This window comes from Falco peregrinus, chromosome 6 (assembly GCF_023634155.1).
Source record: "Falco peregrinus isolate bFalPer1 chromosome 6, bFalPer1.pri, whole genome shotgun sequence".
Classification (NCBI taxonomy): domain Eukaryota; kingdom Metazoa; phylum Chordata; class Aves; order Falconiformes; family Falconidae; genus Falco; species Falco peregrinus.
The window spans coordinates 1,632,232-1,655,480 of NC_073726.1; the positions used below are offsets into that span (position 1 = coordinate 1,632,232).

General features: G+C 41.5%; 1 protein-coding gene across 1 annotated transcript; it reads left to right on the top strand.

Moving 5' to 3' along the window:
• Positions 1 to 4,477: 4,477 nt before the first annotated feature.
• On the top strand, positions 4,478 to 23,143 carry HBP1 (HMG-box transcription factor 1). Its single transcript, XM_055808014.1, has 11 exons — positions 4,478 to 4,577; positions 8,725 to 8,917; positions 10,033 to 10,264; positions 11,099 to 11,228; positions 12,014 to 12,125; positions 12,250 to 12,362; positions 12,694 to 12,850; positions 13,406 to 13,550; positions 15,922 to 16,251; positions 20,263 to 20,404; positions 22,031 to 23,143. The coding sequence occupies exons 1-11, from the start codon at positions 4,563 to 4,565 to the stop codon at positions 22,046 to 22,048; spliced, it is 1,587 nt and encodes a 528-aa protein (XP_055663989.1). The 5' UTR covers positions 4,478 to 4,562; the 3' UTR covers positions 22,049 to 23,143.
• Positions 23,144 to 23,249: the final 106 nt, after the last annotated feature.

Sequence of the window (23,249 nt, forward strand, 5' to 3'; positions counted from 1 at the left end):
TGGTAGCTCCCAAACTGTATCCAAAAACTATTTGCTATTGGCCCATGCAAAAGCTATGCCAGGGCTATTGGGGAAAACAAACAAACAAACAAAAAACAACACCAAAAAGCAGTACAGATGGTTGTATTCCAGTGCCCAGGAGCATTCCCCTGCCATTTTAATTTACCAGCAGCATAGTGGGAACCTACAGATTATCTGTAGTCTCTTCTTGACTTGTTTTTTTGCAAGCTTTGAGCTGGGATAGAGTGGTTTGTATGTATTCATTATTCTGGATTGATTCTTGATATGTCAGGTCTGTCTTTTTTCCTGATACTATAGTCATTTTTTGTCTTGCTCTGTCTTTGTAGGTGATAAGTTTAGCTAAAGCTGGAATCTGCCATAATGATATGAAATAAATTTCTCAGTAATTCCTGTCCTGTATTGGAAGACAAAAAAAAAATATATCTCTGGCCTGTTATTTGTTGTTTCTTCCCAACTTCTCCCCACTGCAGGAGTCAAGTGAAGTTTCCCTTCTAGTACTCAAGAAAAAAAAATCTTTCCTGGAAGTAACGAGTCTTCTGTTCCTTGGCTCTGCATTCCCAACAGCATTCTCTGTGAGGAGATTAAAGAGGTGAAATGTAGGGGTGGGCATGCTTAGAGTTGTCATTAGGAAGTGGGGGAAGAGCCAGCTACCATTGCAGCTAGCCACAGAAGGCTGTGAGAGGATGGAATGAGTAAAAATAGCCTTAGGAGATACTGAAGTCATTGTGAAAGGAGAAAACTGATGTGAGAGGGTCTGGCAGAGTGGCTGCAGAACAGAGGCTGCTGCATTGTGTAGAAGTGGAAGCTCTGATGAGTGGGTTGCTCTGATGTCTGGGGAGCATTTAGTTAATTGCTGAGGGTGGATGTGAAAGCTTCTGTAGCAGAATTAAAATAATGATACACTGTCTTTCAGAGAGTGAGCAGTAGCAGCTGTGTCATAAGGGCAAGACAGGACATTGGCTTTGAACAGAAGAGATTAAAAGTAGAGATGGGCACAAACCCAATAGATATATATTTTACTAATATGACTTCGACTGTAATGTGCATTTTTAAAATCTACTTTGAGGTTTCTTAACTTTGTGGCTGCCAATTTTAAGAGGTAAATAGGATGCAGATATATCTGTATCTGTAATTTCTATTTGCGTAGTCTTTCCTGCTTATTTTGTGCTTCTTGGTAGCCATCTGTAATGTGACAAGAACGCACAACTAACGCTTCCCAGTCCCCCACCTTATTTTCTACCTCTCTTATAACAGCAGAAGCAACCGAATCAGCAAAGCTACCAACAACGTCCGTGTTACACAGTATTGATTCATTCTCTGAGCACCCATTCATTTTGGGCACGGAGTAAGGTGAGGCAGGGTGTGTGGGGGTGGAGGTGGGTAATGATTTAATTAGAGAGTAGGCATACAGAGCAAGGTGTATGACATTGGCATAATCTTTATTCTGAAATTTAAAAGCTACATATTTGACTTCAAACAAGAGGTTTAGTAAGTAAGCTTTGATACAGTTTTATGTGTCCTGCTGCCACGCACTGCATGTACCTGGCCTTTTATTAATTTTCTTTTTCATCCTTACTGAGTAAATGTTAATTTACCAAATGCAAAGGAGAAAATGTAGATTTGAAAATAAGAAAGCTGTTACATGTCTGTTTTTTTAGAATCTCAAAACAATTCAGACACTCATCCTTTCAAGCTTTTAATCTCAGTCCTCTGTAGGATTCATATTTTTGTGCTTTCTGCGTATGTCATAGATGGTAACTGTGATATCAAGGCTCTCATTCAGCAGTGGTATTTACTTGTCTGGACCTGTACCTGGAATCTGGACCGCTGGATCTCAGAGGACTGGGTTTCACACCTAACACTCGTGTAAGGTTTTGTAGAGAATTGGGGACCTTCATGGCAAATAGATTTAACATTTAGTTGGGGAAAAATGCTTTTTGTTTTGGGTAAAAAATTACATAGTGGGTGGAAATGTGCTCCATAACAAGGTATGAACCTTCAGGCTAATGGTGGTTTTCTGAAAAATCTAATGGGTCTTGAGACAGGATTTTGTCTTCTGCAGCTGCTTGATCTGGCCTCTGTGCTCTCTGCCTTCCACGCTGCAGCAGATGGAGCTTTCAGAAAACTGAGTTTTACCTTGCAAGTGGCTGTACCACAAGCAGAGTGGCCTATTTGCAGAATAAAGACATCTGCATGCACAGGTCTTCTGCCAAGCCTTGATCTGGAAGTGCAGGGTCTGCAGTAAAATTTACTGAAAACTCAAGAAGCTTGGGTCTCTCTCCAAAGAGCCTAAGGGCTGTTTAGGTGTGTAAGGGAGGAGATCAAGAGAGAGAGGTGAAGGGCAGGAAGGAACACAGCTTTAAAGTTAATTTTATTGTGGAGTGGTGTAAAAAAAGATGATTCCTGGCTTACCAGTTTTCAGTTCATTAGAAAATGTATTTTAGAGAGAGCATGCTATGAAAGCTTTCTTGTACAAAGATGTATCAGTTGTTTAGGAAAAGCCCGAGTTCTAAATATAGGAAAAATCTAAGCTTGTGGGTTGTGGAGTTAGACAGCTGATACTATAATAAGCTTTCTAGTCACTTAATGGCTGAATCTCAACGTTAATTTTCAGCTTTTTCCTGGAGGCATTTGTTCAAATAACTCTTACGTTTTTGATCTGGGAAAATGATCTGTAAAGGATTGGTTTGTTATGTGATTAAGCATAGAAGATTTTTAGTTAAATTCCATGGCATTTTTTCTTTTTCTACTCTTTTTTTTTTTAAGCTAAACTTGCACATATACTTATGAAAAGTAATAATTTCCAATTCACACTGCAGAAATATTGCATGGTTTTGAAACATGCTCAAAAAACAAACATGCTTTTTTGAGACACACTCGTTGAACAGTGCTTACAGAATGGTGATGACTTTACTAACAGGCAAGCTATTACTCCTTGGAAAGGTAAATCTTAAACTGATGTGCCAATGGTGTTTTGATGCTAAGTACAGTTTCTGGGTGTGTGATTTAATATTTTCCCTTTTCAACTGCAATACCCTTGTAGACCTGTGGAAACAATAAAACAAACATTCCCTCTAGTGGCCACTAACAGTGTATTTCATGGGACACAAAGGTTGCTGAGAACGCTAAATATAGACCCATTTCTATTTAAGTTGTAATAGGTAACTTGTTTATTTGTTTATGTTCTCGCACAACTATGATAGTGTGCCCCAAAATCGGAGCTGGTGTAGATACCAAATTACAACAACAGCTCTGATACAGGATTTAGGACACGCTCACGTGATTGGGATGATATTGAAAATAGGGTAAGGAAGAAATGCTTTTCTTGGAAAAATCCCAACAGTTGCAAAATCTTGGAAACTCTTTATCAGTTTCTAAAATCCTATTGGTTATTTCCGAATTGTGCATGTTTTTTCTTTGTATCAGATCACGCGTAATAATGTGTTTGATGAGGAGGATTTGGCATCAGGAGTCCCTACCTCTGCAGCCTCCCGGAGTTACCGTGTGAGCACACCTGGTGCTACCTGCAGCCTCCTTCCTCTGTCAATAAAACAGAACTAACGTGGAACTGAACCAGGCGGTGCTTTTGGCTGTAAATGTACGGGCATGCCTGGGAGACACTAACGGACTGATAAACCTGCATGGATCTAAAAAAATTTCCCCCGCCCCTTTTTATTTCAGCCCTAAGCTGCAACCAGCGTCTTTTTAATGGCCCGGAGCGGCGGGAGCGCGGCTGCTGACTCACCGCCTGACCTTTAGCGACTTCCCCCGCCCTCCGCAGGCCGCAGCCTTTATTTGGCGAGGTGCGAGCGGGCCCGTTTCGTAACAGCCTTTCGGAGCGCTGACTAACGGTGGGAAATCACGGCAGGCACCGCCCCCCCCCCCCCCCCGGTTTTGCTACAGGCAGAGGCACCAGCCCGCGGCCCCGCTCGCCGGTTCCGGGCCGCCGCCATCTCGGGGCCCGCGCCCCGCCCGGCGCGCTGCGGGAGCCTGCGGGGACCTGCCGCCGCCGGGGGGCGCTCCGCCGCCGCAGCGCCTCTCCGCGCCCGGGGTTGCTGCGGGGCGGGGGGCCCTGCCCGGCGGCCGGCCCCGCCGCCCCTGGCTGCCCTGCGCAGAGCCCGGCGGAGGGCTGCAGGCCGCGGCCGCGGTACACGTGTCCCCGTGACTCTTGTTTACTATCGGCCGAGCGCCGCGCGGGGCAGCCTGGGGGCTGTCGTCTTATCGCGCCCGAGTCAGCCCGCGGTGGCGGCGGCGGAGACTACGACTCCCAGAACGCCCCTCCGCGTGCCAGCAGGGGCCTTGGCCAATCGGAGCGCTGTCTGGGGCTGATTGATGCGATGCGCGGTGCAATCAGCTGCTCGGGAGATTCAAAACATGTCCGCCCTCCGCGGAGTTCTGATAGACGGGCCAAGCAGCCAATAGGGAGCGGCTGGGGCCTGCGCAACGTTGTCTTCGGCTACTCGGCGAGCGAGCACCGCCAGAATTGGGAGGGGCTTCGCTGTGGGAAGGTGGCGGGGGGGGGAGCTGAGGGGAATTTGGTAATGGCGACGGGTTTGGTAAGTACTACAAAGTTTGGAGCTGCCGCTTTTGGGGGGCTGCGAGGCCCCGGCGGGGCATGGGCGGGGTCCGCCGGGTCGGAGGGGAGCGGAGGCAGGCGCGGGCCGAGCCGAGAAGGCCGTTGGCTCCTGGCTTGTGGCAGGAGCTCGGACATTGTTTACTGGGCGCCTTTTCTCACCGGCCCTGCGGGGCCGCCAGGCTCCCGCGCTGTTGGGCTGAAGGGCCACGGGGGCGCCGGCCGCCCCAGGGGTCCTTCAGCTGCGGCACCAGGCCGCGGAACCAAGCGAAGTAGAGCGAGCGTCCGTCCCCCCCCCCCCCTTTTTTTTTTTTTTTTTTTTTTTTTTTTTTTCCCCGGGGAGCGCCCGCCTGACTCGGTCTGTCAGAGCGAGGGCGCTCTGCCCCGTCACGGAGAGCAGCGGCTCGTGAGGGGAGGAGGAGCGGGGGGGGGGGACGACTTTGGGCCAGGTGGGTCCCGGCCGGGGGTTAGCGGCAGGGTCTGGGGCGAAGGGGGGGCGCCCCCGCCGCCTCCCCCCGGCCAGGCCGAGCTGTTACGCAGTTGTGAATGAATGGGGCCTTACGCGCATGCGCCATGCCGGCAGCAGTGTATAAACAAGGGCAGCGTCCAGGCGGGGTCACGTGACGGGCCCGGGTGCGGGCGGGGGGAGGCGAGGGCCGGGGCGCGGCCGCGGGCCGGGTCTGTCCCGGAGCGGGGGGGGGGGGGGGGTGGGTAGTGGAGGGGGCTGGGGGGGGTGGGCGGCTGCCCTCCGGCGGGGGGCACGTACTGCTGCGTGCTCACACGCCTTTGGTTCTGCTGTAACTGTTACGTAATCAAAGTCATGTTTGTTCTGCGATGGGCGTTTGAATGGGGGGGTGGGGGTGGAGCGCTCCCTCCGCGGCCCTCGCGGGGCGGGGCGACAGTCCGAAGGAGCTGGGCGGAAGGTAGGGTAGGGTTCGGCCCGTGCCGTGCTGGAAGGCCGCCTTGCCAAAACATCGTGAATCATGTTTCTGTGCTGCTGCTCTGCGGCTGTGCCTCTGCAGCGTTTTGGCACAGCTGTGCGAGGCCGGGATGCGGAGCGAGGATCCCTGATCAAAGCAGCTGTGCCAGTAAAAGTCCCTGGTGTAGATCCAGTCTTGCCAGTGTGTTGTGTTTTGCTTGGAGAAGCTGTTCTCCGTATTAAACACCATCCAGTAAATTGCTACAGGCATAGACTATGCCTAAGACGGCAGCGGTAGGTTGGGGGAAGGAAGGCAAATAGCAGAAGGAAAACCACTTCCACCCAGGCATTCCTGCACGGTGCGGTTTGGGTGGATACTGCTCGGTTCCTGCTGAACCCCTTCTCGGCCACAGTCTTTGTTTACTTCTGTTCTGAATTTATTTTTGTCCTTCAAAAGTAGACGTGGTTTAGTTAATAAGCTCTTTGTTAATATTGACATATTTTAAAGCACAGATTCTTAAATAAATTCATGTAGCTTCTGAGGAAGATGGCAGTAATTATAGTTCTGGGAAGCATACTTCTAGAAGGCATCTGTTGCAACAAGTTTTGAACATGAAGTTAAACAAAAAGAATATAAATCTTTACAAGCTAATTAGTGACCGTTCCCCTTAATGTTCCAAAACACTGAAAGGCTGAGAGAAGCACGTGATGTCCAAAGGAGGCTTTAATCAAGCAGAATAAAAACAATTTGATAATTCAAGTTGGGCACTTACTTTGTTTTTTATTTTAATTCAGTTGTTAAGAGGATATTTTGGCTTTTGTACATGGGTAGCTTTGGTTTAGAGAAATTCTTGTGACTTGGAAGAATAATTTATTTCTCAAACAACTTTCTTGTCAGACTAGTGTGTTGTATCTGTACTTTATCTCAGACTTCCATTGTGTTGGGGTAACCAGAACAGGTACTTCCAAGTCTTGGCAGCAAGGAAGGAGAAGGTAGCAGTCCCAAAATAAGTTAATTTTGGCAGGAAAACGGGAAAGGAAGGAAGAAAAAACAGAAGGAAAAACAAGGCAGAAGGCGTGAATGGAAGGACTTAGACAAGCCAGAAAAACAAGGAGTGGCTTTTCAGAGTTGATTACATGGAGATAATCATCAAGGTCCTGACCTGGACTACTGAGGTCTGGTTTTCTGTTCAGAAATGACTGAACTTTCTGCCCTTGTGGTGTTCTGTAATTTTGCTGTCCCTCATGGGTGATACAGGAATGATTTGCATTAATGATGCTTCTTAGGGGTGAAATACACATGCCATTAATAGTTTATTTTGTATGTTCTCACTTCTCTTACCATCTCTCTCCTTAAAATCAGAATTACACTGTTGTGGCTTTTGCAGTAGTGCCATTTGAGTAGGATCAAACATTTTATGTTTGGAATGAAAGTTTATGTAAGCTTTGCATGTATTTGAAAGATTATGAAGGGAGAAGGTTAGAAATTTTCCAGTAAAAAAAATTCACTGCTCAGGTTAGGCCTTTCTGGTCGGGCCAGTATGTAATTGAAAGGGTTACATCTGAACTATGTTATGTACAGGACAAGCTGTAAAATAAATGAAACAAATTTATGGAATAAGTGGAAACATGGAATTAAAAATGTTGGCTGTATACATAAAGCACCTTTTAACTGTTTATTAAAATAAAGCTGTTGTTTTGTTGTAATTGTTATCAGATGTTTTTTTATGCATGGCACTAAGGGAGCTCTTAGGATGATAGGCTTACTTTTCCATATGAAAAGGTCTGACGAGTTCTAGCTGTCTTTCTCTAACGTGGTGCATGATAGCTTACTTAGTGGACATGCATGTGGGAGATTTTTCAGGTTTCCTTTCTTAATAAGCTTTGTTTTCTGTGCGTTTGTGGTGCACTCTTGTTTACTTTTTCAAGGATAATTCATTAAATACAAGGTACTCATGTTATAGTAGCTTTAATTTATTGTGATCTGAGAAAAACAGTAGATAACCACATTACTAAAGACTGCATAACTTTGTTTTCCAGCTTTTAGAGGCAGTGATTGTGGAGAATAATCACACAGTTCCTTGACTGCTAAAGATGATTTAAAATATTTCTTTTGGTATGAATGTTGCAGTACTGGGATTGAGGGAAATGAAACTGCAGTGAAAACTAGTACAGGCTTCTTTTTCTTTCCATTTACAACGCAGTTAAGGATGTTAGCAGTCAGATGTGTTTGAGACTGTACCTAGAGCTGAGATAGCAAGGGCTGTGAAGGGCAGCGGGAAAGGACAACTAGGAAAGATGTGGGCCCGGTGCTAAATGGCGTAGGAGACCTAATAGCAAGGAGTTGAGGTCGGCATCTTTGCTTTGTCCTTTACTTGCAAGGCCTGTTTCCAGGTTCCTTGAGCCCCTGGGCGTAGCAGCATGCCTGGCCGAGCAAGGAGCAGCAGAGGAGAGGCAGGTTAGGGGCAGCCCAGGTTGGCGAGGCCAGAAGGATGTGTCGGGGGAGCTGGCCAGTGTCGCTGTGAGGATGCTCTCCAAAAGGCAGTGCATTCGGTGGCAGAAGGGCCTCCAGTAACTGGAGAAAAGCAAATGTCTGGCTTCAAGGAGGAGGATTTGGGGAAATGCCAGGCTGGTCAGCCTAACCTTAGCCTTCAAGAAGATTATGCGGCAGATCCTCCTGACAGCCATGTCCTAGCTGTTACAAGGCAAGGAGGTGACTGGGAATAGCCAGGATGGATTAAGCAAAGGCAAATCTTGTCTGACCTGTCAGATTGCCTTCAGTGACGGGAGGTGGTTCGGCGTACCAAGTGAATGTTCTTTACCTTGGCTTGAGTGGTGGTTGAGGAGGTGACCCCAGACTCGTGGAGGCAGCAGACACAGGCTGCGGCAAGGGAAGGTCAAATGTGGGTAAGGAACAAAGTCTTGACAGCAACAGTGGTCACTGGAGCAGGTTCCTGAGAAGTGTCAGAGAATCTCCATCCTTGGAGGTACTAGAAACTCAAGTGGCAAGGGCCCCAGGCAGCCTCATCTGACTTCAGAGTTGACTCTGCTTTCTGCAGGGGTTGTACTTAGAGGTCCCTTTCAAGCTAAACTATGCTGTGATTCTCAACAGATGATGGAGGAGTTAGGGTTCTGGTAATGAAGTAACTTGTCAGGTGCAATTTAAAAAAGTTCATGTGTGTATGAATTTTTAACCTCTGTCTCTTTAAAGTCAGACACTTTGGAGCATCCTAACATGGTGTGGGAAGTGAAGACAAATCAAATGCCTAATGCAGTTCAGAAACTCCTTCTGGTAGTGGACAAGAGAGCTTCAGGGATGAATGAGTCACTGGAGTTGCTGAAGTGTAATGAAAACCTGCCCTCTTCTCCTGGATATGCATCCTGTGATGAACACATGGAACTTGGTAAATAACATGACTTTTTCAGAGGAAGCCAAATTCTGAAATTTGTTATTGTTTTCCTATAGTGAAATTACTGGAAGCAGCTGAATGAAGTTTACTGGTTTTTGACTTAAGTAGGGCAGGGCATATGACAGTGAATTGTGGTATCTGAAGGTCTTATTTTGAAGTCACTTCTCCCTTTAACGCGTTTCCAGTTCTGACACACTAGCCTGTTGACTTAAATGTGTTCTTGAACTGAGAGCTACAAATTTCTGTTACAAATTTCTGCTCCTAATCTCCAGAGAAGCTTTTTTTTTTTTTTGGCACGAGAGAAATAGAAAGCTCAAGAGCTCCTCCTAAAGGGAAATGATGCTGCTTTAGATCCCCTGCAAATAGAGATTCTGAGCTAGAGGAAGATTTAACTTCCATTCTTCTGTATTGGATAAAAATAACATGTACGTTAGAAAGTATTGATAGCATCAGTGAAATATTTACACATTTAATTGAAATCCTGGCTTGATTAAGAACAATACTTGGTTACATGAGAGCATGTAACACAGACTTCAGTTAAATATGGCTCTGCTATTCTATTTAACTTGTGTAACATGTAGATTGTTGATAGGAATTCACTTCTGCAAGACCGTATGCTCAGCTGTCATGACTTTTGACTTACATAATTCTAGTTCCTTGGTGGAAACATGGAAAACTTTTACCTTGTACAGCCCCTGATGTTCATATTTTTTAGTGTTGCACCTGCTAGGACAGATTAATTGTTGATTTAGTATTTTCAGTGAAGCATGTTGCTACTTTTGCATAATTCTTCGGTACAATTCTGTGTAAACTAGTTAGTCTAGTTAAAAACTTTAAAACCAGAACTGCATTTTTATCTAGTTACTTAATGTTTTTCTTTAATTGCTAAATTGCTTGTATGAGTGTATAATAGACCAGAAATGTGATTATTTCTGTGGCTATTTTGTCAAAATTATGAATAGGGTTTGTGAAATGTTGGTCGTTGTGATATGAGAAAATAAAATCAGTTACTTCATTGTAATTCCTTTTTTATTTTCATTTGCAAGATCTAGTGTCAACTAGAATTTGTTGATGGGTACAATTATGGTAATTGGTGCATTTGTTTGTAGATGATCTTCCTGAACTACAGGCTGTGCAGACGGATTCTGCCCCACCTGCACTTTTTCAGGTTGGAGCTGATGTTTCACATCAGGAATGTTCAAGGTCTTCCTGGAACCAACATACCTCAAACAGCAATTCAGAAAGTGGTTATTGTGAGAACGGGGTGAACTGGTTGACAGAATTAGCAAATATAGCCACAAGTCCTCAAAGTCCTTTGATGCAGTGCTCTTTTTATAACAGGTACTGACGTTCATTTCAGTTTTGAACTCTTAAGATTTGTAATATTATGTCTCCAGAAACATTTTCTTCACTTTTTACACCTCCTGCCTTTGAACTGGAGCCCTATTTTTGATCTTTCTGTATAGTAACTATTCTTCTGTGGAAGATTGCACAGGACTCATTTCAGAGCCTGTTGCAAAAATGGCTAATTGCTAGCGGTGAATGAGGTAGGCTGGTATAAGGACATTGCACAGAAGGCTCAGAAATGACAGCCATTTACTTCATGTGAAGCAGCAGATGAAAAATCAAGATGAATTTATTATGTTAAATTCTTAATACTTGCTAGTGCATAATGCAATGTATTTTTTATTGATACTGTTTCAGATTTGCGATCTGTAAATTCCATGAGGCTGTGAGAAGCAGTGTGGGATCTTAGAAATTTCTGGTCTTTACCTTTTATTGCCTGGCTTTGGTCTTACAGGTTTATAGTAAGAAAATTAAATGCAGTACCGTTCACACTCATGCACAGGGGATTTAATTGTTAGGACAGAGCAGATGTCTGTGTACCTCAAGATATTTGTAAAAACTTCAGCACTGTAACAAGGAGATGCTGATGCGAAGGTAGTCATTTGGGTGATACATAGAAGCTATGCAGGAGTTATGCTAAGTACTCCCTTTGCCTGAGCTTGCATCCTTTAATGATGCCATTTGACTGTTGGTGCATATGAAGTTTATTTGGTATTTGGCTCATGCCTACAGAAATATTTGTTAAAATAAAAGCATTTTAGAGTAATGGTAGCTAAGTCTTCTGTTGTCTTAATCTGAGATACTGTAAAATACATTTTTCTGTTGTAGATCATCTCCTGTTCACATAATAGCTACAAGCAAAAGTTTACATTCCTATGCACGTCCTCCACCAGGATCCTCAAAGAATGATCCCAACTTCAAGAATGATTTGGATGAAACACCAGTCAGACATGAAAGGGTGAGTTGTTCTGAAACATTTCTAAAATAAATACAGATGCATGAGTAATGGATTAAGCTTTTTGAAAAGAGAAACTTTTTTTTTTAAAAAATCACCTGTTTAGTTCTAATACCATTTCTGTTTAAGCTAGATACTCTGTTACTTTCTACCCAACACAATAAACTTGTAGTGCTACATCATACACATTTTTATGAAGAGAACACATTCTAAGAAAGCTCTGCTTCTCTTGTAGTTCCTTCTATAGCAAGCTTTAAAAAATTGTAGTAACTTGTTTGCTGTCTTGAAAGGAAATACAAACCCATCTCCTTTTAGATGCACAAAACTTGTCAGTCCTGCTTCTTCCTTTCCTGTCTATTAATTTGTGTCTGAAACTTGTCTGTTAAAGACATGGGGCTTTTCCCCGTGATTTATGTAGAACCACCTTGGCCCTACAGCTTTTCAGTAATTTGACCATACAGTAACGTGCACTCTGGGTGGTTTGTGGATGACCAAGGAATGGTGGCTTGTAAAATGTTTGTACCTAAGCATGAGATAGTCCATAGGTGTGAAATGAATCTCAGAGAATGAAACTTGAAAATTTCAGGATGGCACATTTCAAGGTAGGAGATGAAAACACTCCATTCACATTTACTGCATTCTTTGAATCTTTGTCTTCATGTTACATTTCTGTTAGTATTTAAGGCAAAACGATGACACATGCAAATTAGAGAATGTATCTGAAGACAGGTAAGAGCAGCCCATCATCTTCAGTAAAATATTAACATTGTTTTGCTTTTTTTTAACAGGCAAATAGTGAATCAGAATCTGGCATCTTCTGCATGTCATCACTTTCAGATGATGATGATTTAGGATGGTGCCATTCTTGGCCTTCAACTGTTTGGCATTGTTTTCTAAAAGGTAGAACAACACATGATTATCAAATAAGTAGTTGTTTTGTCTTGTTCTTTTTTGGGGGGGGCAACACAGACTTTTTTACATAACAGTAATTTTTTTCTTTTTTTTCCTTGAAAAAATCTATTAGGCTCTCGTTTGTGCTTTCATAAAGGACGCAATAAAGAGTGGCAGGATGTTGAAGATTTCGCAAGATCTGAAAGTTGTGGAAAAGAGGAAAATCTCCCAGTGAGTCCTTACAAGGTAGCTGTTAGTTTTAATAAATTTATTTTGATACCTGTAGCAAATACTTAGTGTTTTGTTATCCCTGTGCCTTTAATTGCTGTCTCAGGAAGACAGGTTTATACTAAACTTTACTAGAGCTGATGGCTGTGCTATTTGAGTATCTTGCTTTAAAGCGATGGGACTGAATTCATTTAGGTGTATTTTGACTGTTACATCATCTTTATTAATTTCTAGCAAGAGCTTTTAGGATGTTGGTGTTTTTTAATGTAAGGTGATGGTACACCTATGGTATACACAGGTACATGCTCTTCTTGGGGGGAAAAATTTTGAACTGTATGTACGTTTACAGGGCTATGGTTCAGATGGTTTGAAGTTGATTTCTCATGAAGAAAGCATTTCCTTTGGTGAGTCAGTGCTGAAGCTGACTTTTGATCCTGGCACAGTGGAAGATGGCTTGCTTACAGTAGAATGCAGACTTGATCATCCTTTTTATGTTAAAAATAAAGGTATGAAATGCTACAACTACACTTGGTTGTATATTAAAATATTCTTAGAAAGTGTTTGCGGATTTTATGGGCGTCCCATGTTGCTCAAGAAATTGGTAAAAGTGGTGTCGTAGAATCAATTTACTCTCTTAGTAAAGAAATCCAGAATTTGAACAAACAAAACTGTAAAGCTATAAATCTACAGAAATACTGCATTATCTCTTAAGGAAAGGTTTGATGAAATATATAAATGGAGCATAGGAAAGCAGAAAATTTGGGGGGAGAAAGGAAAGCTGCAAATAAGGGAGGCTTTTCTCACTTGCTAAACAGGAAATTTCTGATGATAAAAGTTCCCAGTTTTCAATTACTTTTTTTTGGTAGAATGAGATTTTACTTGAGATAATAAACTATTTGCAGTAAGTATTCCCTGAGTGTTTCTGATTTTTATTTTGGGTGAAAGGAACTACATCAGAACATTTTTGTAAAATGGTATCATTTAGAGGCATGGGATTGCTCCAGTTAAGAACTAGAGAGATTGTCTGGCCATTTGTCTAATTTAACTCTTTACCACTTCAGGTTGGTCATCTTTTTATCCAAGCTTGACTGTGGTACAGCATGGCATTCCATGCTGTGAAATGCATCTTGGAGATCTGTGTCTACCTCCTGGACACCCTGATGCCATTAACTTTGATGATTCAGGTGTTTTTGATACATTTAAAAGGTAATTTTTGGATAAAGTGGCCTCAGTGGCTCTTGTATTTAATGAGAAGGCACCTTAAGTCTACAAGAATTTGAAGCATTCTGTAGAGCAGAGAGGATACTTCTGGTAATACGAGATAAATAAGAGGGAGAAATGTAGACTGAATGCTATGAAATCTGTGTAATAATGTGCTCTGCTAAACTGCAAAGAGTTTGGAGTGAAAGAACTTTTCAGTTCCCTTTTATGATAGTTTAGGCCAGATTAAGTGGTAAAAATACATATATTTTCTGTTATAAATTCTTCAGGTAAAGTGGGTTATGTTTGAAAAACCTAGTAGTTCTCCCAGAATAGTATGTCTGCCAGCTATTAACTTGTGCTTCATATGCAGCTGTGTCTCTGAATTACCTGAGTAGTTTCTTAGTAATAAATGCATGTGCTGTGGCTTTAGAATAGAGTACTTTTGAAATTCTTAATGTTTTTGTATATTCTGCTTTTTGTGATTCTTTTCTAATATATCAAATTTACCTTCATAGTTTGATTAACTTTGAGGTTTGCATTGCTTTGAGCAAGAGGTTCAACCAGATAACCTTCAGGGGTCCTGTCCAGCATAAATTATTCTAAGTTTCTAAGGAAGGAGTATTACTCACAAAGACTTTTCCGTACTATTTTGAGATTTCCAGGTTTAGTAGGATCCATATTCTCCTACAGTGTTAGCTCTTTTTTAGCACGTGTTTTAGTCCAGTTCCTTTTGGGTTGTTTTACAATAGAAAAAATGAATTTAAAATGCTGTTTGCAGTTCAGGCCCTAGGAGCTCTTTTATTATTTCAGTCTGGCATGGAGCGTGAGGTCCAAAATTGCATGTCCTCACTCATCTGTGCCTGGTTTTTTTTCTTACTAACTCGTATTCTGAGCTGCATATGTAGAGAGCTGTTAGAATCACTGTATTTGCATCCCACTGAAGAAACTGGGCTTGTGAATTCAAGTCGTGCAGCCCAGCTGAATACTGCTCGGACACTTCAAATTTCCTGTCTTTCTTGCTGGGCAGAAGGAAGCAAGTCACTGAAAAGGAGTGTGCAGCAGGAGCTGTGATTAGCAGGACAGAAGAATTAAAAATCGAAGTCCTGTTGCTGGGTTATGGGAGGGAGATTAGAAATGTGAAGGGTGCCAGACTGTTCGTAGATCAGAGGTCTTTTCTCACTGTCTTGTGAACTTGCCTGCAAGGTTGTCAGTGTTACCCCTTCTTTGTTGCTTTTTACTTTTCTAAGGCATTTTGGAGGCAGTCCTTAAGGCTCCACCCTTGCATTTAGGTTCCATCCCACAGAAGGATGGGGACTTTGCAGATGGGAGCTAGACTATCACTTGCAGCATTTCCTTTCTAGTAGTTCTACTTCGTGTTTGGAAAAAAAAAAACCCTTCAAAGCCCTTATTTTTGGCATAAATTACGCAACTGTAGCCACATCGAGCAGTGGATGAGTGGAGCCTTAGAGTTACATACATTTTATGTTTATTTTGTGGTGGTAACATAATGGTTTACCTTTATGATCGAGTAGAACCTTTACAGGTGTATTTTCCCCTTATAGCATGCCGAGGACAGTGTAGCCTGTGGTTCCCAAACTGATCTGCACACACTTGGAGAGGATAACAAATAGTCTGTGGAAATAAACTTCTTCTGTAATGGTCAGAGGTTAATTGTAGTTGTTGGTGAACAAAAAAATCACAACAGTTTATAGTATTTGGAGGTCTTAAGTTGTATGAAAACAACTCACCGAAGTGTTAAAAATACCTTGAAATGTAGCGGCACCTCACATTTTTGTCACTAGAGGGCAGCAGTGTCATGGGTTTTCAAACTTGTCACTTGGGTGGAAGGTTTGTCTGTAAAATAGTATTTAACTGCCTAGAGAAGTTATTTGTACAATAGTGTATATAACTTACTTTAATGCAGTGGTTTCATATTTATAATCAATACATATTTGCAAGTGAACTTCATGCTTATTCTTCCCACATCAGTTGTCCCTTTTAGTACCTGTCATTCGCTGACCAGATTTCATTTATGGTAAGGACAGAAGCAGAAAGAAAGACGGTTATTTCAAAAGAGGACGAAATTTGACGACACTGTATAATGAATTGATATACAGCTGGGGAGTTGATAGTACACAGCAGATCTTGCGAAATTGCAGTTACCATTCCATTGAAAAAAGCTATTAATGCATTTGTCAAAGTTCTGGTTTGGGTTTTTTTTCCCCACATTGATATGTGCATCAGGTAGAAATCATTATGTCACACAAAAGAGACTAGAATACTAGAAATGTAGCAGAGATGAAGAGCGAATGGCTATTTAGAGATTTTACATGAAAATTACTTGATCGTTTTATGATATGTCTTTTTCTTGTAGTTATGATTTTACACCAATGGATTCCTCTGCAGTTTATGTGCTAAGCAGCATGGCTCGCCAGCGTCGCGCTTCTCTGTCTTGTGGAGGGTCAAACAATCAAGATGCTGAGAGATCAGAATGCAGTAGTAAAAACTGTGCGCCTACTGCATCATCACACCTTTCTTCCAGTTCTTTGTACAGCAAAGCTGGCAAAAGCCACAGCTCAGGGACTGCAAGTACTGTGAGTGCCACTTCTCCAAACAAGTGCAAAAGACCAATGAATGCCTTCATGCTTTTTGCCAAAAAATACAGAGTGGAATATACTCAGATGTATCCAGGGAAAGACAACAGGTAATGGTATAAAATGTAGTTTTGTATTACTGGGGAGCTAGCAGAAGAGCCGTGTCCCACCTTTACATTTAAGTGGACTAGATTTTGCATTTGAAACAAAATGTATATTGTTTTAAGAACAAGTTTTGAAAGATGCTGAACAAAGCTTAATCTGTGGGCACACCTTTAAGTATTTACAGTACTCAGTAAATCTGACACAAGCCATTTTTGGCAAACTTAACCTTCTGAGAAAGCATTCAGGTAAAACAACTGACATATCTATGTGTGTGCACCAGCAGAGTCACAAATACACAACAATCATTGTTTACACTGATGAGAAATGTTCATGGGGAAAAAAGTACCAGGCTCTCTTGTGTCGTAACAGAAAATTAATTTTAAAAAATAATTTTTAAAAAACATTTATTCTCAGACTCAGACAATATATCATATTGAGTAATGGAGTACTGATTGTTGGGATACCTGAAAGATCTTAGTCCAAAGAGCACATTGCCAAATTTTGCTTGTCCTGAAGGCATTAAGTAATCTGCTGAAAGTTGCAGGAAGAGTCATATGACCGTGTGTTTGAGGGGAGGGTTCTTTGTTGGTTTCTTCTTTTGTTTCTATCTAGATGCACATTCATGTCTAATCATGTTTTTATAAAGGTCTCCTTTAGATGTGTTTTCTTTTTAATACTAAATTGTATTAAACAATTATATATTTATTATATCTTTATTTCTATTCTATATATTTATTATTTATACTTATAGATAATATATTTATATAATATATATCACATATAATATCTGTATGTGTATATGATATAATAATTTATATTATCAAAATATGATTATAAATTATGAAATAAAAATTAATCAGTTTAAAATTAAATAATATTAAATATTTTGTGCTAATTGTGCAAATGTAAATATAAACTAAAACACATGAACATGCACTGATCTTACAATCAGGTTTTTTTATGTTCATAACATTATGAAAATTGTTACTATAAAAATTGCGTTGTCACATAACAATTTGAGTGCTAAATCTCATAAAAACTGAAGGTGACAGGCTTTGAGAGGGTTTTGGCTATTTCCTAATATTCTAGTAAGGAAGCTGTAACTGGTGTTGAGGAATAAAATCCTACCACACAAATAAGCCATCTTTAAATCCCAACCAGTCTTGTGTGTCCTAGCAGTGATGTTCTGCAGTGTTTATAGTAATTTCAGTGAAGCAGATGCGCTGCCTTCAAATTCATTGCAACCATCAGACAGAAATGTTGGCTAGGAAAGTTTACGATGGTTGTATATTTAATTTAAAATGCTGATTTCAAACAGATGAAGTGAACTGGAGCTGCAGCTGGATGGATGTGAACAGAAGTTGAGTATTTCAGTGGGCAGGTTTACCTCGGAGGGGAGTGATGACAAAGCTCCAGGTTCCAGCCTGCCCTGCTCCCCGGGCCGTTTGGAGGGCAGTGCCCGTGGAGGCAGTTTCTTGGCACCCGTAGGATACAGCACAGAAGACTGATCATAAGAGTTAGTGTAGGGTGATTTTATAGGCATTCAGTTATTGTTGCTTAAGCGTTGCTGGGACATTGATTATTTTAGCTATTCAAAGGCAACTGTTGTTACTTAAATGTGTGTGTCATTTTCAGATGAATGAGCAGATCATCTCATTATATGCTTATATAATGAGATGCTTATACGTAGTACTCATTTCTGTTCAGCGGAGTTCTTATGTTTGCTATGGGTTTTGGGTTTTTTTCTTATGCATTTAAGAAAGGACAGAACTTGAGATGTCCTGAGTTAAGCGGTCTGTTTAGAGACAAAGTAGTTCAAGTCACGTCAGCAAGACAGTGAGCTGTAAACACTGAAAGCACAAGTCAGCATTCACGTGATACTTAAAAATACTGTGGACTGCAGGACCGTACTTGAGAAACTGGTGTTAGGGCAGCATTTGTTTCTTTTCTAGATATTCCCACTGTAACCATGGTTGGTCTTGGTTAAGCTTCAGAAATACTTGAATAATTTGAGTAGTGTACAATCTAAGGATGAAGAAAATCACCCAGCTATTAACATTTGTTCATGCTGAACATAATTACTGAGTAAACCAGAGGTAATCTCAGTTCTGTTCAGTAATTTCTTTTGAATTAACTGCATGTGAGGGATTGCATGCTGCACGTAGTTGGTTGCTAAAATGTGGTGGGGTATCTTACCAGCGTTTTAAGACGACAGAGGCAGTGTGCAGAGCACTGCGAAGTTCTGATGAGGTGACGGGTGCCTAAGGCAGTGATGCAGCAGGGTCAGGTTTTTGTACTTGTTTATGGTCATGAGAATTAGGTCTCTGTTACTTCAGGAAATTTTGCTGTATACATCTTTTCAGTCTCAGTGGTTCACTCATAGTACTGTTTCCTTGGAGAAATGGAGCTTTTGTCTCTTGTGTTAGATTTTTCAAGCTTTTTGAAACATACAGATCTCTACTCACTTTCAGTGCCTCATGCAGTTTTTTCTCTGGAGGTATAAAATACATACAAATTTTTAGAATGTTAAAGATTTTATAGTGCATTTTTATGTGGAAATGCAATGGCTTTAGCAGCAAGCCTGCTCTCTCTAGGTCACCGTGTTCTTTCCTGGGGGTATGAGCGACCCAGCACAAACTGGTCACCATACCCAGGTTTCTGGTGCTGTTGATTTGCCTCTGGATACTGCCAAAACATGAAAAAACCAGCTCATTAAACTGGAATGTATTTCCTTCTGATGACAGACCAAAGATAGTGGCTTACAATTTGGCTAGAAGACTAGAAATTCCATTGCCAGACAGACAGCCTGTCCACATAGATTTGATGTTGATGGGATGTGGTTGCAACTTGAGGAGTTTGCTCAAAGGAGTCACCAGAGCATGTGACAGCACAGGCTTACCGGCAGCGCCAGCGGAGCTCTTGCTGTGCTCTCCAAGTGCTCTGCACCTCGCGGGAGCCTGACCAGTACAACATGGTCTTGCAGGATTAGAATCCATTTTCTTAGTATGGTGCAGAAAAGCCTTCAGAATTGCTGTATGTGTAATGCCGTGGAAATGGCTGATGACACTTTGCTCTTCTTGGATGTGTTAGAAAGTCTGTGAATGGCTTTGCCACCAGCAAGGAACTTTTTAATACGATAAAGCAAAGTATGTAGTTGTACACACCTTTTCCTTAAAGCTGGTCATAGAATTTCATCGCTGTAATCTGAAGCCAAAGCGCACCTACTCACTAATTTACTAATTGGCATTGATAAAAGAGCTGTTTAGAGATTTTCATTCAGCTGAAGTATGGAGTTAAAGCTTCAATGGAATCTTGATCCAACATTTGGGAGTGTAGTTAAGCAATATGGCATGATAATACGGGGAAGTATTGCCCAAAAGACGTCAAGTTTATAAGGAGTAGGAAAGCAATCCATTCAGCTTCTGGAAATGATGATAGGTGTGTTAGAACAACTGATTCCTTCTGCTCAGGAATGGGAACTTACCAGTATGTTCCGCCCAGTATGGATTGAAGGTGGAAGAAGCTACATGCGTATGTTAAATAGACATGGGGATCTGCAGTTAATGAAATACTTGTTTGGCTGAGGTCATATTCAGATCATTGCCCTAATTATTAGAGAACGTATTTTCAGCAAATCTGTCATGCGGTCTTCTAGTACGAAAGCAGAGCAAAGCAAATGTGAGTTACCATTTGGTGGTGGTTTGGGGTTTTTTAACATCCCTATTTTTCTGGTTTATGCAAGTTGCTGTGTACATCCTTTGAAATGTTAGACTGTGCGTTGACCCGTTGACTCAGCTCACACAGAAGCCTCAGCTGTTTAACTGTTAAAAGGAGGATTGAGAAGATAATCAGAAACATGATTGTTTTTAAAAAAAATCTTTAAAGATACAGTTGATTTCTTCTGTGGGTATTATTTCCACGTTTAACTTTTGTCTTTAACGTGCTGAGATAAAAAAGAATATTCCTTTATTTCTTAACATGGTGTCCTGACCATACTGTAAACATTTATCTTGCAGAGCCATAAGTGTGATACTTGGTGACAGGTGGAAGAAAATGAAAAATGAAGAAAGACGGATGTACACGCTAGAAGCCAAGGCCTTGGCAGAAGAACAGAAACGTTTAAATCCTGACTGTTGGAAACGAAAACGAACAAATTCTGTATGTTTGGGAAGCGGTCTTTGGTTTTTTTAATGCAGTTAAATGTGTTCATGTGGTACTAGAGTGGGTTTTGTGCAGGATAAAGTCTGCTGTCTGCTTTCTTGGGTAGCCCAAACCTTCATTTTACTCCCCTGTGTTGTGTAACTTGCTTTTGGACAGCTGGCCAGAGACAGGGGAGGGGAGGGTCTGGCTGGCTGTTTCCTGAGAGTTGCATGATTTCTGTTGGACTGCAAGTGAGTGCGCTTATGAAATGCAGAGGGAGGGCACGTGACCTTTTGTATGAAGTAACTGAGTTTATAAGGTTGTACCTAAATTACATCCGTCCATGTCTGTCAAAACCATTTAAAACTCCCACAGAATCCTTCCCTGTTCCGATTCAGTTTCCTTTTTCTTTACCATTTTCTGTCTTGTTTACTCATAATTTGTATCAGCATATACAAAGTTGTTGAGGGAGCAGATTATATTTTTTCCATTAACCCCTTTTATTTATTACTCTATTTTAATTGTAAAATAAATAGAGCAGGTAACGCGTCTTCTGTGGGGAGATAGATTGTTTTCCACTTTGTAGAAGGCCATCAATTTAATGAGTCTGCAGCAAGGCGGGGGATATATTAGGTAAGATAAGGGCTTTCAAGCTAGTATTATCATATAAAGAGAACGTGGAAAAAAGGAGATTCTGCCATCCTTCATGTTCAGCTAGAAAAGCAGGGTGGAAGGAAAGATCCACTGAGGTGCACGGAATGCCGGGTCCTTTCATCAGCTGTTTTATGCCTGGACGGGAGCATCAAGCATGGTGTGGACTTCACAGGTTTAAGATTGCATCCTCAAATCACCCCCTTACTTCTCATGTGTCAGTGAGGCTGCTTTCTAAACAGCATTTGCAAGTGTTGCCTTAAGACTGCGTAAGAAATGCACCAACACTTAAGCTGCGGCTTTGCCGTACATACTTGGTGCTGAGTTCTCAGTCCCTTGTTGCAGGTTTCACCAAATCCTAGCTGCTAGGAACAGGCTGGTTTTCTGTTCGCTGTATTCTATTTTAATCAACAGTGACAACTTCTGTTAGATTTCCTTGTGGGTTTAGTTAAAATACTACTATTTATTTCTTTTCTTCTGCTTTTACGCTGCTGCAGTCTTGGGCACTGGATGGGGAGATCAGTTCCATTTCACACGTGCACCTGCTTCTAGGAACTCACTGGGGCCGTGGTGTGTAACTGGAGAACAGTGGTGGGCTGGCCTTAGTAAGAAGGACGCCTTTCTTACCCTGCCTTGTAGTAGTATTTTCCTTGTCCCTGGGGTCTTCAAGCCAAGATAACAGTATCTGTAGAACTTGTTAATGCAGCGTTGCAGCAGGAAATACCTTGTTTTCTGTCGGTGAACTATGAATTTTGTTAGCAGCTTGGTTACCTTACCAAGCAATAACTGTGGACTCCAGGCTGTGACAAAGAAGCCTTGATGATCTGACGATCAGGGGATAAAATAATTGTTCAGCCTTTTCTTCTCTTCTAACTGATCAATGATCACAAGTACTTGTGGCTTTCAGAACAAATGTTTGCTACAGTTAAGGTAAGGTCTGCCTCCCCTTTGCTTGGTAACCACTAACCTGGTTTTCTCTTCTCTTTTTCTCAGGGCTCACAACAGCATTAAGCCAGAATTTTCCTGTTAACTCTGTATTTACAAAATGGCTGTTGCTTGATGGCAAGAAGATGCAAGATCAAGGTCTTAACTATTTGTTGTGACTTTATATGACCATAAAATACTGGCACCATCAAGTTGGAAATGATCTAATACGAGTGCAGATTTGCTTTTTACAATAGAACATTAAGTAAGCTGAAACTATCAACAATTTAAACCAAATTGCCTTATTTTTCTTCCAAACTTCATATATGCATCAGGTAATATAGGCTTGAAAATGGATATCCTGTGGTGCTAAAGTACTTTAGAAAGAGGCGAAGGAGATGTGTATAAATGTTTATTTTTAAAGAAAATGTACAAAAAGGGGAATTTTAAAATATGTAACAGCTGTTTATATACATTGATTCTTATTGCTGATTAATATGTATTGCACAACCGTATTATTGATTACGATTCTGGGGCCTGGGTTTTTCTGAAATGGCAAACTGTATTACCAGCCTGTAGCTTCCCAGCCTGCCCAGATGCCAGCAAGTTGCCCAGAACACGCGGTAAGTGGAGAGTGTTGTGTGATGTCGCACGGGAGCTGCTGCTTGGGTTGCCACGTATCACATTTGTATCCACAAGGGAGATAGTTTTGCACCAGCTGGCACTAGTGAGAGCTGTTACGGCCCAGGACAGGATGAAATGAATAAATAGCATTATCTCAAGAAAAATGGTGCTGTTGATATCGTCACCATCATAGTTTTAATTCTGTGTTCTGTCTTTGCCACATACTCTACAACATTTTATTTTGCCATAAGACATCTTTATGGTGGGGGCAAACTTTGCACTTAACTATACGTGCAACACTTGCACTTTACTTTTTTTTTTCCTCCAACTGTCTAAAAATTAGAGCAGCTGCATTAGGATTACAATTGCTTCTGCTGTGAACTTTTACAATCATAGCTTTTCATGTACTAAACAGCTGTGTGTTTTTTTGTTGGGTTTTTTTTTTAAGAATCACAACTGTAAATTTCAGTTTATGACACATGTCTATATGATGTTGCCCCTAAGATTTTTGCACACTATATTCTTGTATATCATTTCAAATAAATTCATTAAAACTTGGTGGTGTGTATTTTGTAAAATGAAGGTGACTAATCATTAGGCCAGCCCTGCAGAGAGGAGCACATTCCGCACGGAAGTCTTCGTGTCAACCCATTTGAGGTATGTA

Bases quoted from the DNA above. Each gene is read 5' to 3' on its own strand.
- HBP1 (XM_055808014.1), top strand. The intron at 12,126-12,249 runs GTAGAACAACAC...AAAATCTATTAG, and splicing joins TTGGCATTGTTTTCTAAAAG to GCTCTCGTTTGTGCTTTCAT. The intron at 13,551-15,921 runs GTAATTTTTGGA...TTTTTCTTGTAG, and splicing joins GTTTTTGATACATTTAAAAG to TTATGATTTTACACCAATGG.